At 39.5% G+C, this 15,201-nt stretch overlaps 1 protein-coding gene across 2 annotated transcripts; it reads right to left on the bottom strand.

Moving 5' to 3' along the window:
• Positions 1–8,675: 8,675 nt before the first annotated feature.
• On the bottom strand, positions 8,676–14,394 carry pcdh18b (protocadherin 18b). 2 transcript variants are annotated; one of them, XM_039649085.2, is made up of 4 exons: positions 11,624–14,394; positions 11,203–11,291; positions 10,714–10,874; positions 8,676–10,011 (listed from the first exon to the last, which is right to left on the bottom strand). In XM_039649085.2, exons 1-4 carry the CDS (start codon positions 14,114–14,116, stop codon positions 9,269–9,271), a joined length of 3,486 nt encoding a protein of 1,161 aa, XP_039505019.1. In that variant the 5' UTR covers positions 14,117–14,394; the 3' UTR covers positions 8,676–9,268. The 2 variants fall into 2 exon arrangements, with proteins under 2 accessions (XP_039505019.1, XP_039505020.1); XM_039649086.2 differs by having other exon boundaries at positions 11,203–11,258.
• Positions 14,395–15,201: the final 807 nt, after the last annotated feature.

Genomic DNA, 15,201 nt, shown 5'->3' with positions numbered 1-15,201 from the left:
GCTCTGTTGTTATCCGCTGGTTAAAGCACATCTGTGTTCCGACTCTGGAAACCGTGTAGTGTGCCATAGGCTAACGGCTCTATTGAGATGCTCACTGAGCAGAATTATCACAGTAAATACAGACGCTGAATTTTTATTGTCTCATTATGATGAGTCACCGCCTCGACTGAATAATGGACGAGCCTCGTAGCGTGATTGGGCAGTTTCAGGACACACTTTAGTAATCCTAGCGTCATTATGAAGCGAATGATCTGCAGATCATCAATTTTACTGAATAACAGATAAAAATCACATCACCTGAGGAAATGAAATATCAGTAGCAAGGTGAGTATAGCGTTACACAATCTTTTTTGTTTTTAGCTCTATTGAACACATTGTATTTTTCCAGGGGTTCAGAAATAATATAAATAAAAAGAATTAATTTATGTTAATGGACATGCTTGCAAACAAGAAGTGTCTTCAAACAGGGATTCTGAGTACCAAAAGTATGAATGGGGACCTTAAGCTTTCTCTTATTCATTTGTTAAGACATATTTGAAGCAGCTGAATAAATTAGCTTGCTAATGCGACGTCACGTGAGGAGAAAAGGTAAACGCAAGTGAACAAAGAGCAGGGCCCTGTGAGGCCTCGACAACCTTCATTCGCCTTCTATCTGGGCTAATAAAACTTTGGGTAACACTTTAGAAAACGGTTCTTTTGTTAATGAATAACTACACAATAACTAATGAGTAACACAATATTAACAATCTGGTAACTATTATTGACTAACAAGAAATTCTGATTAACGAACTAGTAAGTAATAGCGCACAGACGAAAGTGGTAGTTCACTATTAAGTAATAAATAACTACATTTTTTTTAATACTTCCCAGAGAACTACTGAAAAAGTTTATTAATAATCTAGTAACTACTATTAACTAAAATAAACTCTTATTAACGAATTAGTAAGTAATAGCGCACAGATGAAAGTGTTACTAGATACTTCTGTGGGAATTACTAATTATTTTGATTCGTATTATAAAGTGAAGATCGTTGGAACTAACTAGTAATGACTCAAGTGTTACATGATCTAGTCATGATTTGTGCAAACGTTTGACATTTTTGGTGAACTTTAGTAACTTTTAGAAAATGTCTTTAGTAACACTTACTGAGTAATTACTAGTTAGTTCCAATGATCTTCACTTTATAATACGAATCCAAATAATTAGTAATTCCCACAGAAGTATCTAGAAACACTTTCATCTGTGAGTTATTACTTACTAATTTGTTAATAAGAGTTTATTTTAGTTAATAGTAGTTACTAGATTGTTAATAAACTTTTTCAGTAGTTCTCTGGGAAGTATTAAAAAAATAGTAGTTATTGATTAGTTAATAGTGAACTACCACTTTCGTCTGTGCGCTATTACTTACTAGTTCGTTAATCAGAGTTTCTTGTTAGTTAATGATAGTTACTAGATTGTTAATATTGTGTTACTCATTAGTAATGTGTAGTTATTCATTAACGAAGGAACCATATTCTAAAGTGTTACCAAACTTTGCTATGGTTGGAAGCAAATATTCTTTAAAATGGGAAATAGAAAGTTCGCAAAGACACTCAATGTTTGAGTTGTGTGTCATTTCTCAATAAATGTTTACCCACACCCCACGCAGCATAAATATTGAGTTACCACATGCATGTGGGGTAAACCTATTTATACAAAGTTGTTATAAATGGAGGCAGAAGCAGAATGAAGATTTATGTTATTATATCTGAATACATTGTGCCTCCATTGTGTCAGTTTGTTTGTTTAGTTGCATAAATATTCAACAGAGAGGCATTTTTAGATAAATGAATAGCTAAATAATTAATGCAATTAAAAGAAAAAGGTTTATTCTCACCTAAATACTCCTGAACATGTGAAATTTTAGGCTCAGTGTGTTAATTTAAAATCAAGATAACATTTACAGCAAGGCGTTAAAATCTAAATGTATAAATCTCATGTTTGCAATGTACTCCATTTTGCATGTAATTTTAAGAAAGTTGAATAGAGTGCTGTGTTTGTGTATGTGATAATATAGATGCTTAATCTCATCATGTATTTTCTGAACATATTTTTTCAACTTGTGATCTGAACTCATATTTCTTAGGTCTAATTGTTCTTTATTAAATTGTGTTTGTTCAAATGAGCTGCCGATAACCAGTCACTGGGACTGATGGGAAACATCCTTTTTTTTCTATCATTTCTCATTTGCCTTCCTCCCAGTTATTTGACTGGGGCGATGCATGGAGGTGAACAAATACACAAAGGCAGACTTACAAAGCCCACCTCAGCACATTTAGCTCCCAGTCAGATTACCTTTGATGCGGTTACAATCCTGAGATTTATACATGCTGAATTTCACTTTAGGGATCAATGAACTATGTCTCTCTCTATTTTTCTATCTGCCTGTCTATCTAGGTATATGCATTCTGCAGTCAGCCATGTGAAGGGCTTTGCTGCAGGATACAAGTGCTAATTCATTTCTCTCATTGCCTCTGCTTTTGCCAGGTCACTCAGGGGCCACTGCCTCGTGAATGGCTGTTGTGGCCCATCGATCGCCATTGTTGATCAGGGTCACTGTGGTTAATTTTGCACGAGACTAGAATGTGTTGTGTGTTGCGTTACAATTGTGGAGAACCTGTTGGTGCTTCAAAAAACCTGTCAATCCAACCCGATCTCAAGGGAATTCGTACGAATTTTACGAGGTGGCTAATTCGTAACAATTCGTACTACCTCACTCGTACGAATTAGTACGATTTGCTAAATCGTACATATTTTACGAATGAGCCAATTCGTATGAATTCGTACGAATGACCTACCCCTGACCCCGCCCCTAAACATAACCGTCACGTGGGTTTAGACAAATCGTACAAATTCGTACGAGTGAGGTCGTATGAATTAGTACGAATTAGCCACTTTTGAATCACTCGTACGAATTCGTACGAATTGGTCGTGAGATAGGGTAGGTCAATCACAGCTTTCAATCATGATGTCACAGCACCGATTTTATAGCATCAAATAACTAACTAAAAACAAACTTATTTAAAAAAAAGAACACTTTCATCACTTACATCAATTACATCATAAATTACATCAATTACAAATTACATCACCATGAAACTACAGTAAAGGACCGAAACTGTCTTTACAAAAAGATATTTGAAGTTTAAATTAATTGTTTGTTTCAGTGCAACCACTGAGACCCCCATTTCCCCAAGAAAATATTTTAGGGCCACCCTTTTAGGGGGGGGAGCTCAGGGGCTCCAATGCGTCATCGGCCCCCGTTTTAGCCCCGCCCAAAAAATCCATAACACAGCAGTGGTGAAAAACTGTTTAACAATCTTCAACGCATTCTCACCCCAAGGCGTCACCTTTGACCATGCTTCAATATTTGACGTTTTAGGCGCCCTTTAGCGTCACTTACATGACGCAATCCTACGGCGTCATCTAACTGACGCTAAAGGAAAGCGTCAGTTGGAGGACGCGGTTAGGTTTAGGTGTGGGGTGGGGGTAGGGTACACGCGATCCTAGGGCGTCATCTAACTGACGCTAAAGGGCGCCTAAAGCGTCAGATATTGAAGCATGTCCAAATGCTTCCCAAGGCGTCAGTTAGGTGACGCCTTGGGAGTGAGAATGGGCTGCAATCTTTGTACTTCACAGTTCACAGTATTTGTAATAAGTTTTAGCAATTACATTTCTAACATTTAAAATGTGTTTTTTTTTATTGCCTTCACATGGACTTTAATGACCTTAAATAAGTCTACCATTAATTAACACTGATGTATTTACTAAGCCATACAGGCAGTATAGGTAAATCTTAAGCAGTATAGATAAATCTGTCATATTCAATGGAGTTCATTCATTGCCTGAACAAGCACATGTATGTGTTGTTATTGGAGAGGATGTGGGTGTGGTGTTTAATGCTCATTTCTTGTAGATTTTTTTTTCTTTAGTCTTTGGTCTCTTGTAGTTAAACATGGCAGCTAGAAATACTGGCTGAAAAAAAGCCTAAATTCTATCTTATTCTTTTTTCCACTTATTTATACGTATACACTACCATTCAAAAGTTACACATAATATAGTGAAATACTATTATAACTGTAATGTATTCCTGTGATTGAAGTTTCAGCAGCCATTACATTTTTTTTTCTTTTTTTTTTTTTTGTGAACATTTTTTTTTCAGGATTCTTTGATAAAAGTTGTATGTGTGTGTGTGTGTGTGTGTGTGTGTGTGTCTTTGAGGTTTGTTTACAGTGTGTCTAGGTGTGTTGCTTGTGTATGATATGCACATATCTTTGAGGTTTGTTTACACTGTTACACTACGTTTTTGGACTGTGGAAGACTGAAAAGCATTAGCTTGTCGCTCATTAGGCTGAATAACTTTGTGGAATATCACCTGTCATCCTCCTCCACATCAAAGATTAACTGCTGTCTGCCTACAGGCCACAGCTCAGATTAATATAATGACAATTTTACTGACAGTGAGAGACATAAACGTTACCTTTTAAGATGGACAGAAGTGCTTTTCTTTTTTCTTTTTTTACATATGCATTTTATATCAATAATGACTTTCAGAGAACGACCACATTGATTTTGCTATTCAGCTTGAAGGGGTCACATAGATCTCCATGCGGTTGGTCTGCGGGGCAGGTTTATATTTTTTAATGAACTGATAAGGAACCCACCCAATGATAATGACTGTCTGGATGTGCATATTAATGCAATGTATGAAAGTGAGGGCATCTGTAGAAATAATGCCATCTAGTGGTGAAAATCAGCCCCAGTGATGTCAGACATAACACACCACACACCTTTTTGTCAGTAAAACATACTGGTGTCAGCATATATGCCGGCATTTCACTGCACATGCATTATGGATGACGAACAATCATGTTTGTCACATGAGGTCTCAGGTGCTGTGTGCTCAATTAAATGTCGATATATGCATATAATGTGTCTTAAATGTTTTCTAAGCACATAACCATTTATAAAATACTTTCCTCATTCCATAGGAATCACTGACTGGTCATATTATTACTATTACTCAGATTTATTTGTTTATTCAGAAAACAATATGCAAAAAGTCTACCTTTATTGGTGTGATGCCTTCCTACTTTGTATGATAGCTACCCATGAAGATATTGCTATAAACCTTTTAGGGGTAAATGAGATACAAAGATGGTCCTCTAAGTTAATTTACCTAGTGGCAAGCTGCTGTACCACTAAAGGAACAGAGAGAGAGAGAGCGAGTACTGCTGTAATATTACCAAATATAACTAGCTGTAAATTGTCAAAATATGAATGAAGCTCTAATGTCCAATGACAGTGTGCAACATGGCACAATGATAATTCTGATAGAAGTTATCATAATTCTCATAAAATTAATGATCATAACTTTTATGTTAAGGAACAGAGGTCGGAAATGAGTATGTAACCAAATAATTCATCATTCTGTTTATCTTATAAGGTCTTTAAACACATATAACCCCAGAAGCTGGAATGGAAGACGCCACAACCTTTTCTGGCTCAAGAGCTCTAAATTAATATGCACACTTATTAGACAAGAATTAATGAGCCAATTTAAAATGCCAAGTCTGTTCTTGTTCGTTTGATGGAGAATGAAAATAGGTGTATTCAGAAACAAATGGAATATAGTCCTGCAGTAAATGACTTTTTTATATATGCCAGCCACTCAAATATTGCATTCTGACTTTCATGTTGAAATATATTCAACCTATAGACTAGTTAAAGGGACAGTTCATCCAAAATACTTACCATTTTAAACCTAAATGACTTTCTTTCTTTTGTGGAACAAAAAACTACACGTTTTGAAGAATGATCCAGCTGTTTTACATATAATCAGTCACAAATTTTCACTGTATAAATACACAGACGTTTGTTTCTAAATATGAAAAGTTCAGATGCAAAAGCCTCTAAATGCCATTTGAAATTTTCTTCTAAAATGACCATTTTTATCAAGCTTGTATATTTAAGTTCAGTAATTTCACTTAAATGACAATTCATAGGTAATCTTCATTGCCATTTAAATGAAATTACTTAACTTAAATATTAGGGCTGTGCAAAAGTTAATTGCGATTAATCGCATCCAAAATAAAAGTCTGTGTTTACATAATATATTTGTGTGTGCTGTATATAATTATTTTGTATATATAAATATATATGCATGCATGTATATATTTAAGAATTATTTGCGCTTAAATTCTGTATATATTTATAAATACATAATCTATATTATATAAATATAAATATTTTATATATGAATAACATATTTTCTTAAATATATACATGCATGTGTGTGTATTTATATATACAAAATAATTATATACAGCACACACAAATATATTATGTAAACACAGACTTTTATTTTGGATGCGATTAATCGCAATTAACTTTTGCACAGCCCTATTAAATATACAAGCTTGATAAAAATGATCATTTTAGAAGAAAATTTCAAATGGCACTTAGAGGCTTTTGCATCTGAACTCTTCATATATTATTTTATGTTCCACAGAAGTCCATTGCTAGGTAGTACTTGGATATACACCTTGAAAGAGATACAAGTCAGCTATTGGCACTTCCAGACCATTAAACACACCAGCTCATGCCTTTCTTGTAATTTGCCATGCTTTACTGAAAAGCTGGCTGGCTACCAAAAGTGTCATACGGCGATGCTCTGGCCAACAGCTGCACTGAACAGCCACAGATGTTTTGCTGTTTTCATAATGCATCATGGGAGAAAGCATTTGGTCATAAAATATGTTCCACCTGAGAGATACGAGGGGAGAACGAGAATGGGGCGAAAACAAAATGATCTCTTTGTGTAATTTCGTGCTTTTATAGGAAGCAAATAAGACTAAAGCTATTTTAGTCTCTAAAAGACTCACAATCACCCACAGTTATTGCTGCTCCTAGATCGCACACACACATACACAAAGTGATAATGATAAGAGACTGTTAGCAGACTTATCATCAGGACTTGAAATGATGGAGGAAGAAGACAGGTGTATTTTTAGAGGTAGACACGTGAGAGACGAAGAGGAAGACGTGAATTTACACCCTCGACTCCACCGCAAGCTAATCAGAAACTCACCTCAGTAATTATGTCAATTTATCAACCTGCTTGGTGACAAGAACTCTCCAGAGTGACATGACTTTGTATGCAATGCGTAGCTTGGCATGTTTTCCCAGATGCAAAAAAGGCACAGCAAAAAATAGAGGGGAAGGAGAAACGGAATGAATTATTCATTTAAAGCAATACAAGTTTACTGTACAATTGAATTACAATGCACAAATATTGCAAAATTAGGCAGATTAGGTCTGTTCAGTGTCCTTAGGGCTACAGCACATAAGAAAAGAAGTCACAGGATTATGCATGTGTGTAATGTGTGTGAATAAAGAGAGTGAGAGGGAGATAGAAAGTAGCATAGGTTTTTCTTTCTCTCTCTCTCTCTTTATTTTTTCTTCACTTTAAGCTGAAAGTCAAGGCCAATGTATGTCAAAATAAGCTTTCAGAGAGGTTGTTATTTTCTTCCTTGAGCAACTCAAATAGGAGGGACAAAACATTCTCATTTTGTTTGAGTTTGAAAATTCTTAGCTTACAAAATAACACCTTATATTTAGTCATATACGTCTTTAAATGTCATCACTAAGCATTTAGTTTAGCATATTTTCAAGACTTGTGTTGCCAGAAAAGTAAATCTGGTTACTGAGAAGTTGGATGAAAAAGGTCAAGCTAAATTATGACTCTAAACTGTTTATCAGCTATTACTTTTGTAAATAACAAAAATATGCAGCATTAATTTGCTCTGAAATGTGTGTGATGGCAATATGCTAAATCCATGTCCTTGTGTAATATTTGGTCCCCATGAGGAAAAAAGCTTATGCATCATTTATTTTATTTTTTTAACTGCAGCTAGTTTTCCGTGATGGACAGGTTTAGGGGAATGGTTAGTGTAAGGGGAAAGAAGTTTGTACAGTCACGACTGAATTATGACAAATTATTACAATGTTTGAGTTTCAGACATTTGATGTTTTTTTTTTTTTTTTTTTTTTTTTTAATGAATTTTAATGCTAAATTTTAGGTAATACTTTATTCGAGTTATTTGTTCTCATCAACAACAACAACGACAACAAAGACGTGGAATATGCCAAGAACACAGTTGCTGTTGTTCTGCTATCCCGCCTCTAGGGGGCTCTAGTCAGAACAAATAATCTAATTTCTCCTTCAGTGATTACACTGTGAAACATAGTTTATATTACTTTAGTGACCTATTATTCACTTCTGTGTCTCACAATTATAAATTGAGTACATCAACAAGTATGGTTTTCTCTTTTACCTCACTTATCTCTGTGTGCATTATTCTTGCTTGCACCCTTTCAATCATTAATGAAATATAATGACTCTTTCCGTCAGTAGGCGGCGCTCATAACGAGTGCAGAGAATGTGACTAAAAATGGCATTTTCCCTGCAAGGTCTGTGAAGAGGAGGAACACAACTGCACACTCCCATTTTACTGGAAATTTCAGGAACATAAAAACTAAACGGAGTAACATGCTGTAATTTACAAGTATAGGCTATTGCTTTAAATATATAAAAATAAACAGAGAAACTTAAAAAAAAAGTCAAACCAGAAGTGTATGTTTGACATAATATCTTCATTTCTCTTTATTTTGTCATTTGTTTAATGTAAAACAGAATTGGCACAAAGTATACACCATTATAAATACCACTCACCCCTAAAACATGCTTTCAGTAACTGTCCCACCCCACATAACACATACTCAATAATATTAACGTACTTATATTATGCTCATATATAACAACACCACTGAAAAGGGAAAGATAAATAAGAAATAAGAATAAATAAGAATATTCACATCAAGGCATGTTGATTTTGATTATTTTCCCAACATGCATATATAAAAATAGAAATCTCTTTATATACATTTTAACTTAGGTATATACACATATATAAATATAAAGACTACAAATTGTATTTTTAAAATACAAAGATAAATACACTCACATTGTGTACACTGTGCCCCAAAACCAGAAAATACAAACATCATTTGGATAATTAGCATTCACAAAACACATTACATCCAGAAATGCAACTTTAATGACAATTGCAGGTCTCTGCGTTTTTTGTTTTTTTTTCATCTTCAGTCTCATATACATATATATGTATATAAAAAAAATATTTTATTGTAGAGAGCGAGAGTTTAGTCTTCAGCTTTGCCTGACATCTTGAAGGAGTTTGTTGATTTCAGCCACCAGCTCGCTGGCGTCCATAATTTCGCTGCGACTGTCACAGCGCTTCCCGTGCAAGTGGCCGAGCACAGACTCTAACTCGTCTTCCTCATGATTCTCCGGAATTTCTTCCATTGCAGGGAGCCATTTTGAAGAGGAAGCTGTTGTTGCCATGGTAGCTGGCAGAGGGGCGGGGAGTGGAGCCACCAGGGCAGTCATGTGACTAGCAGGGGCGTGGCCATGTCCAGGATTTTGAAAGTGTGTATTAGCAGCCCAAACAGCCACGTTCTGCTGATAAGTGGCAGGGCTTGGCTTTCCAGGTAAGTGGCCCTTCCTTCTTTCCAACGACCCCACCCCTGCAGCACACACTGTTGCCTTTTCAGTTTCATTAGTCTCGTTGTAATTATCCAGGGAGGACGGGAGGAGTCTCTGGAACACGCTGTTCATTTCAGACAACAGAGAACTCGTTCCGCACAGGTCTTCCCCATCACCTGCCTCCCCCTCTCCCTCCTCGCTCTCCTTACCAAATGTGGAGAAACACTTCTTCCTCAGTGTTGACTCGCCAGATTGTGGTGCTTCAGGGGTGGCTTTCTGCTGGGGATCTTCTCCGGGGATGTAGAGGTTACTGCGGTAGTCGGAGGAGGCTGGGGAAGGCAACGGAGGCATCCAGCACTGGTCAGAGTGACCGAGGACACGACACTCTTCAGTGCACAGCTTCATCGCTACAGTGATTAGAAAGGAAACAAAAGCATTAGTGGAAGAGGTTAGTTAATGATTGTTGTTTCTGGCACAACATGCAAAGACTGCACACACCCTTAGCTAGTCAAATACATCAATTGGAAGCCAAATGGCTAAACAAATCTTTCCAGTTCCATCCGAGCCAGCTTTGTTTTATGGAAAACAAATCAAATATGCCAACTTATAGCGTTCATTGAACATGTTCGGCATTACTCATTCATGTTCTAGGAGCTGATTATAGTGTCATTCATCTTGAAAGGCCATTTATAATAGATCTTACAGTTAATAAATGCCCAGTCTGGTGCATTTGCAAAACAGGCCCTCATTTATCTCACTCTCTCATGCAGAGAATGAATGATTGAACATGCTGATTTACAGAAATCTATGATCCATCCCTGTGCACAACCCAATTCATGTTCTAGTCACATTAATGATTGTATTATAGATCAAGCATATATATATTTTTTTCCATCAAAAACCATTTTGTGTTTCAAAGGCTGTTTCATCTTTAAGAGAAACATTGTAAATGGAGGTTATAGTCACAAGTGTGTGCGTGAAGTCTTGAGTAATGCTGTCCAGAGAACAATTACATTTCTTTGTTACATTTTTTTGTAACTTTTTTTAAAGGTCTGGTATCTACAGCTTCATCTAAAGGAGTCCTCCTCAGAATCTCATCTCTTGCTTACTTGGATGCAGTCTGTGGTGTCCATCAGGAGTGAAGAGCTCACTGAAGCCTTCTCCAAGAAGAGGAGACTCCCTCCCCATCTCACAATCACTGTCTCCTGCCTCACTATCCCCTCGTCCACTGTCCTTCAGGCTGAACTTATCCATCTCATTCAAAGCGTACCTAGGGACAATGAACAAACAAAATTGGCTATTACAATAGCTTTGACTTAGCTGCTGTATATCCACTATCACACTTTTTTTTTTTTACTTTTTAATTTATTGGTGCTGTGAAAAAAAAAATGGGCCTCTTAAGGAGGCAGCAGTTAATGCATAAACAAAAAAGGGGTTATTCAAAGGGCAGTTGACTTGCTAACATGATGCAGCTTTCATTTATGGTCAGCATCTATTACTAAAGTACTCCAGGGTGTCCAGACTCTCACGGACTAGAACTTTGAACCCTCTGTAGGACGGTCTGTTAAAGGCGGCAACAGGCTGAAGTGATTGGTTACCTGTAGCTCCGGGTGTATTTGTTGCCACGGAAACTGGGTCTGGGTTGGTACTGGCCCTGATGAAGTATGGACAGAAGCTGTGAGACTTGCTATAGCCAAAAAGAAAAGGAAACAGGGCGGGAAACAAACAAAGAAAGAAAAAAAATGGAAATAAAAATGAATAATGGCAGACCAGACAGCAAACCAACACAAATACAAACAAACCATGGTAGTGATCGGGTGGACAGGGGAGGGGATTGGTGGGGTGAATGAGGGAATGATATGGATGGATACTTAAGCATGATGAAACAATCTATGGCTATACGTACAAATAAACATGCTATAAATAAAACAAACATTGGGTATTGTAACAGGTTTAGGGGGAATTAAATAGGAATAAACAGAGTTCACTTTGAATAGTTACTGAACAAATTTTTTTTACCTCGACGGGGGGTGTGGCATGAGCAAGCTCTAGGGCGAAGTTCTCTGGCACGTGATTGGAGGAGATGGTGACCAGGCTGTTGAGTGATTGGCGGCTGTGGTGGCTCTGGCGACTCTCTGGAGCAGGTGAGGCTGACGGGGAGCGAGGATGGGCCCTCACAGGCAGGGTCCCATTTACAGTAGGGACCAATGTGATATCGGCCTTGTGGATCTGCCGAGCAGGTTTTTTGGGATGGTTTTGGTAGGTGGACTCAGCCACTCTGCAGTTATAGGAATGTCTTGGGTCCTTCTGCTCTCTCGAGCACCTGGTTGCGAACATCACCATAACGATGAGAAGTACACCACAGATGGCACCGAGGGAAATGATAATGATCATAGATACGTCTAGAGCCGATTGGTTGTTTATGTCTGAAGGGTTCAGGGAGTAGCTTTCTGGATAGTCCCGCAGACTAACGTGCAGAACGGCCCTCGCAGAGAGCCGAATCGATGCCCCTCTGTCTTGTACTAGGATTGCGAGATCAAATCCCTCACGCCCAGAGGCCTCAACGCTTCCGTTGGTTCGTAACTCACATCTACGTGGGTCAATGACAAAAAGTCCTTCATCATTACCACCAACTATGGAGCAAGTCAACTCGCTGTTGGCCCCTGCATCACGATCTGTGGCCTTTATGATTGTCACCAGATGACCAGCCTCAGCATGCCTCCATAATGGCACCTCAGCTGTGTGGTTTATTAGTAGTGGAGCAACAATGATGGGTACGTTATCATTTTCATCTAGTACAGTGAGGAAAACCGTGGCATTGCTGCTCTGCGAAACTGGGCCTCCGCCATCCCTCGCTTGCACGGTGAACGAAAGACGGCCAACTTCTTCCCGATCAAAGCTTCGGAGCGCGTACACAGCCCCGTTGGATGGGTCAATGGTCACATAGGTTGAAATAGAGCTACCTTGAACCTGGCTCTCCACAATTGAATAGGTCACCTGACCGTTAGAGCCCAAATCCGGGTCGGTGGCCACCACTGACGTCAGGTATGCCCCCGGCGAATTGTTCTCAGACTTGAAGATTTCATACCGGCTCTTTTCGAAGCGAGGAGGGTTGTCGTTTTCATCCTGCACCTGCACTATGAAGTGTTTGATGGTGGATAGGCTTGGCGAGCCGCGGTCTTCAGCGATCACCGTCAGGCTATATTCAGAGCGCTTCTCACGGTCCAGCGACACATTTGTGAGAATCATGTAGTTGTTCTCGTAGGTCTTCTGCAAGCGGAAATGCCCGTGGCCATGAAGACGGCACACAACCTCGCCGTTTAGACCTGAGTCGCTGTCATCCACGCGCACTAATGCGATGAAGGTATCGACAGGGGAGGCCTCTGAGATGTAGGCCACCTCCTCTTTACCCTGAGTCATAAGGTTGATGTTGATTTTTGGCTTGTTGTCGTTGACATCAACCACTTTGATGATTATCTTACAATGGCCTGGAATGGAGTTGGGACCCATATCCTGGGCCTGCACATCTATTTCATATGAGGAAGTAGTTTCGTAGTCCACTTTTTTAATTAGAGTGATGTGGCCATTATCTGGATTAATTTTAAATGTCTCCAGGATTTTGGGTGGCACGTGACTGCTGAAAGAATACACTATTTTCCCATTATTGCCTTCATCTGGGTCTGTGGCATTCAAGTCCACTAGTAGCGTGCCCAGTGATGAATTTTCTAGGAGGTTGACCACATAAGCCTGCTCGTCAAACGCCGGGCTATTATCGTTGGAATCAGATATGCTGATTTTAAGCAGTGTTGAACCAGATTTCGGCGGCACGCCAGAGTCTGACGCTGTGAGTTGTAGTTGGTAGCTGGACTGTGTTTCCCTGTCAAGGTCCCTCATCACAACAAGGTCTGCATACTTTGCGCCATCCGTTCTCGTCCTGATATCGATTTTGAAAAAGTTATTCCGAGTAAGCGAGTAGGTGTGTAGCGCGTTGTCCCCGACATCCGGGTCCAACGCGCTATCCAAAGGGAAGCGCGTGCCCACAGACGCGCTCTCGGATATCTCTATGGGGATTATGGCGCGCGAGAACTGCGGAGCGTTGTCGTTGATGTCCAACACTTCCACTTGAATGTGAAACAACTGGAGGTATTCCGTGGGAAGCGTGATCACGTCGAACTCGATAGTGCAGTTCAAGTTTTTCTCGCAGAGCTTCTCGCGGTCGATTTTGGTGGCGATGCTGATCTCTCCGTCCTCCTCGCGCACGGAAAGTAGAGGGGTGCTGCCTCTCTGCATCGCGCGGAAGCGCGGAGACACGGAGCTCGGGAGTTTGGATAAAATACCGGCTACATCCTCTTTCAGTCTGGCAATCACAGTCCCGACTCTCTGCTCCTCCGAAACTTTGTATTTTAAAGTCTTCCCTGAAACTCTGTGCGCCACGACCGCCAGAAGTATAAGTTTCAGAAGCATCTTGCAAAACAGTACATTCCTTTCGTTGGAGTATTTAGTTGTCCCCATTTTTGAAGCCGTGGGCAATTCCGCACACAGAGAAAACCGGCTGGTCGTTTGTTCGGTGTAAATTAAAGCATGATAAATCCTCAGATGCAAATGGAGTCGAGGATCCAGCACTTCCCCTCTCTGTGTGTTTTCAGCGCCTCGGAGAACGCGTCAAGACGCGGTATTGGTGCTGCACACATCCACTTTCCTCTTCGTCTGACTGTGTGTGAGTTGGTGCGCGGGTGTGTGGGAGGCGCAGCTCCTTGTGTGTGTGTGTGCTCTGTCTGTGACTCTGAGAACACTGACTGGCCCCTTGCAGCCCACCTCAGACTGTGGCCCCCACCCTCTCCAAACTCCAGCCTCCCCTCCTCGCCCCACGGCAGTACATCCATGAAAAGAAAAGAAAAGGCAATGAAGGAAAGAAAGAGCAGTGATTGAGGTGGAGCTGGCAAACAGATCTCGCCATGAGGAGGACAGAGTTTTAGAAGTGTGCCTTAACAATAGATAAAAGGACATTTATTCAAGACCAAACTTTCTTGAGTCACCCCGGCACACTTTGGGTACTTCCCACTATAGAAATATTTTCATCATTATAACACATTTGTTTCCACCTATTTCACCTATAATGCTGTCGTTTCCAGAGTTTCAGTTCATTTTACAAACAAGTGGTCGACATCGATCCCTGCATGTTTTCACTTTGGCTTCACTTTTACAGTGTTCTAATATTTAAAATCGTATTTATTGCACCAATCATTTTATAAACTTGAGTAAGAAAAATGTAGGGGAACAAAAAAAAAAAGAAAAAAATAGGCTATAAGCACTATATCCAGCCAGTAGTTTTCATACTTAGCGAATTTTGTAATAAAATGTCTAAACCACGCAGCTAGAATTCTGTGGATGAAGGGTAACTGGAGGATATCAGCGCGCTATTGTGTCTCACTGGAGAAGTTTGCGCGCGTGGCGAATCGCGCGCTGTGAAAAGGATTCCCCCAACCTCCCTTAACCCGCAGTCAATGTGATTTATCACTGAGGTCACACCCGGCCCCCGTGCACAATGCCACTTTACGACTCACGATCTCTGATTCCGCCGCATTAGCATCATTATG

The sequence above is a fragment of the Pimephales promelas genome, chromosome 9 (assembly GCF_988280905.1).
Source record: "Pimephales promelas chromosome 9, fPimPro1.hap1.1, whole genome shotgun sequence".
Taxonomy (NCBI): Eukaryota; Metazoa; Chordata; class Actinopteri; order Cypriniformes; family Leuciscidae; genus Pimephales; species Pimephales promelas.
Note: the sequence above shows the minus strand (reverse complement) of the source record. Positions and strands in the feature narration are given on the sequence as shown.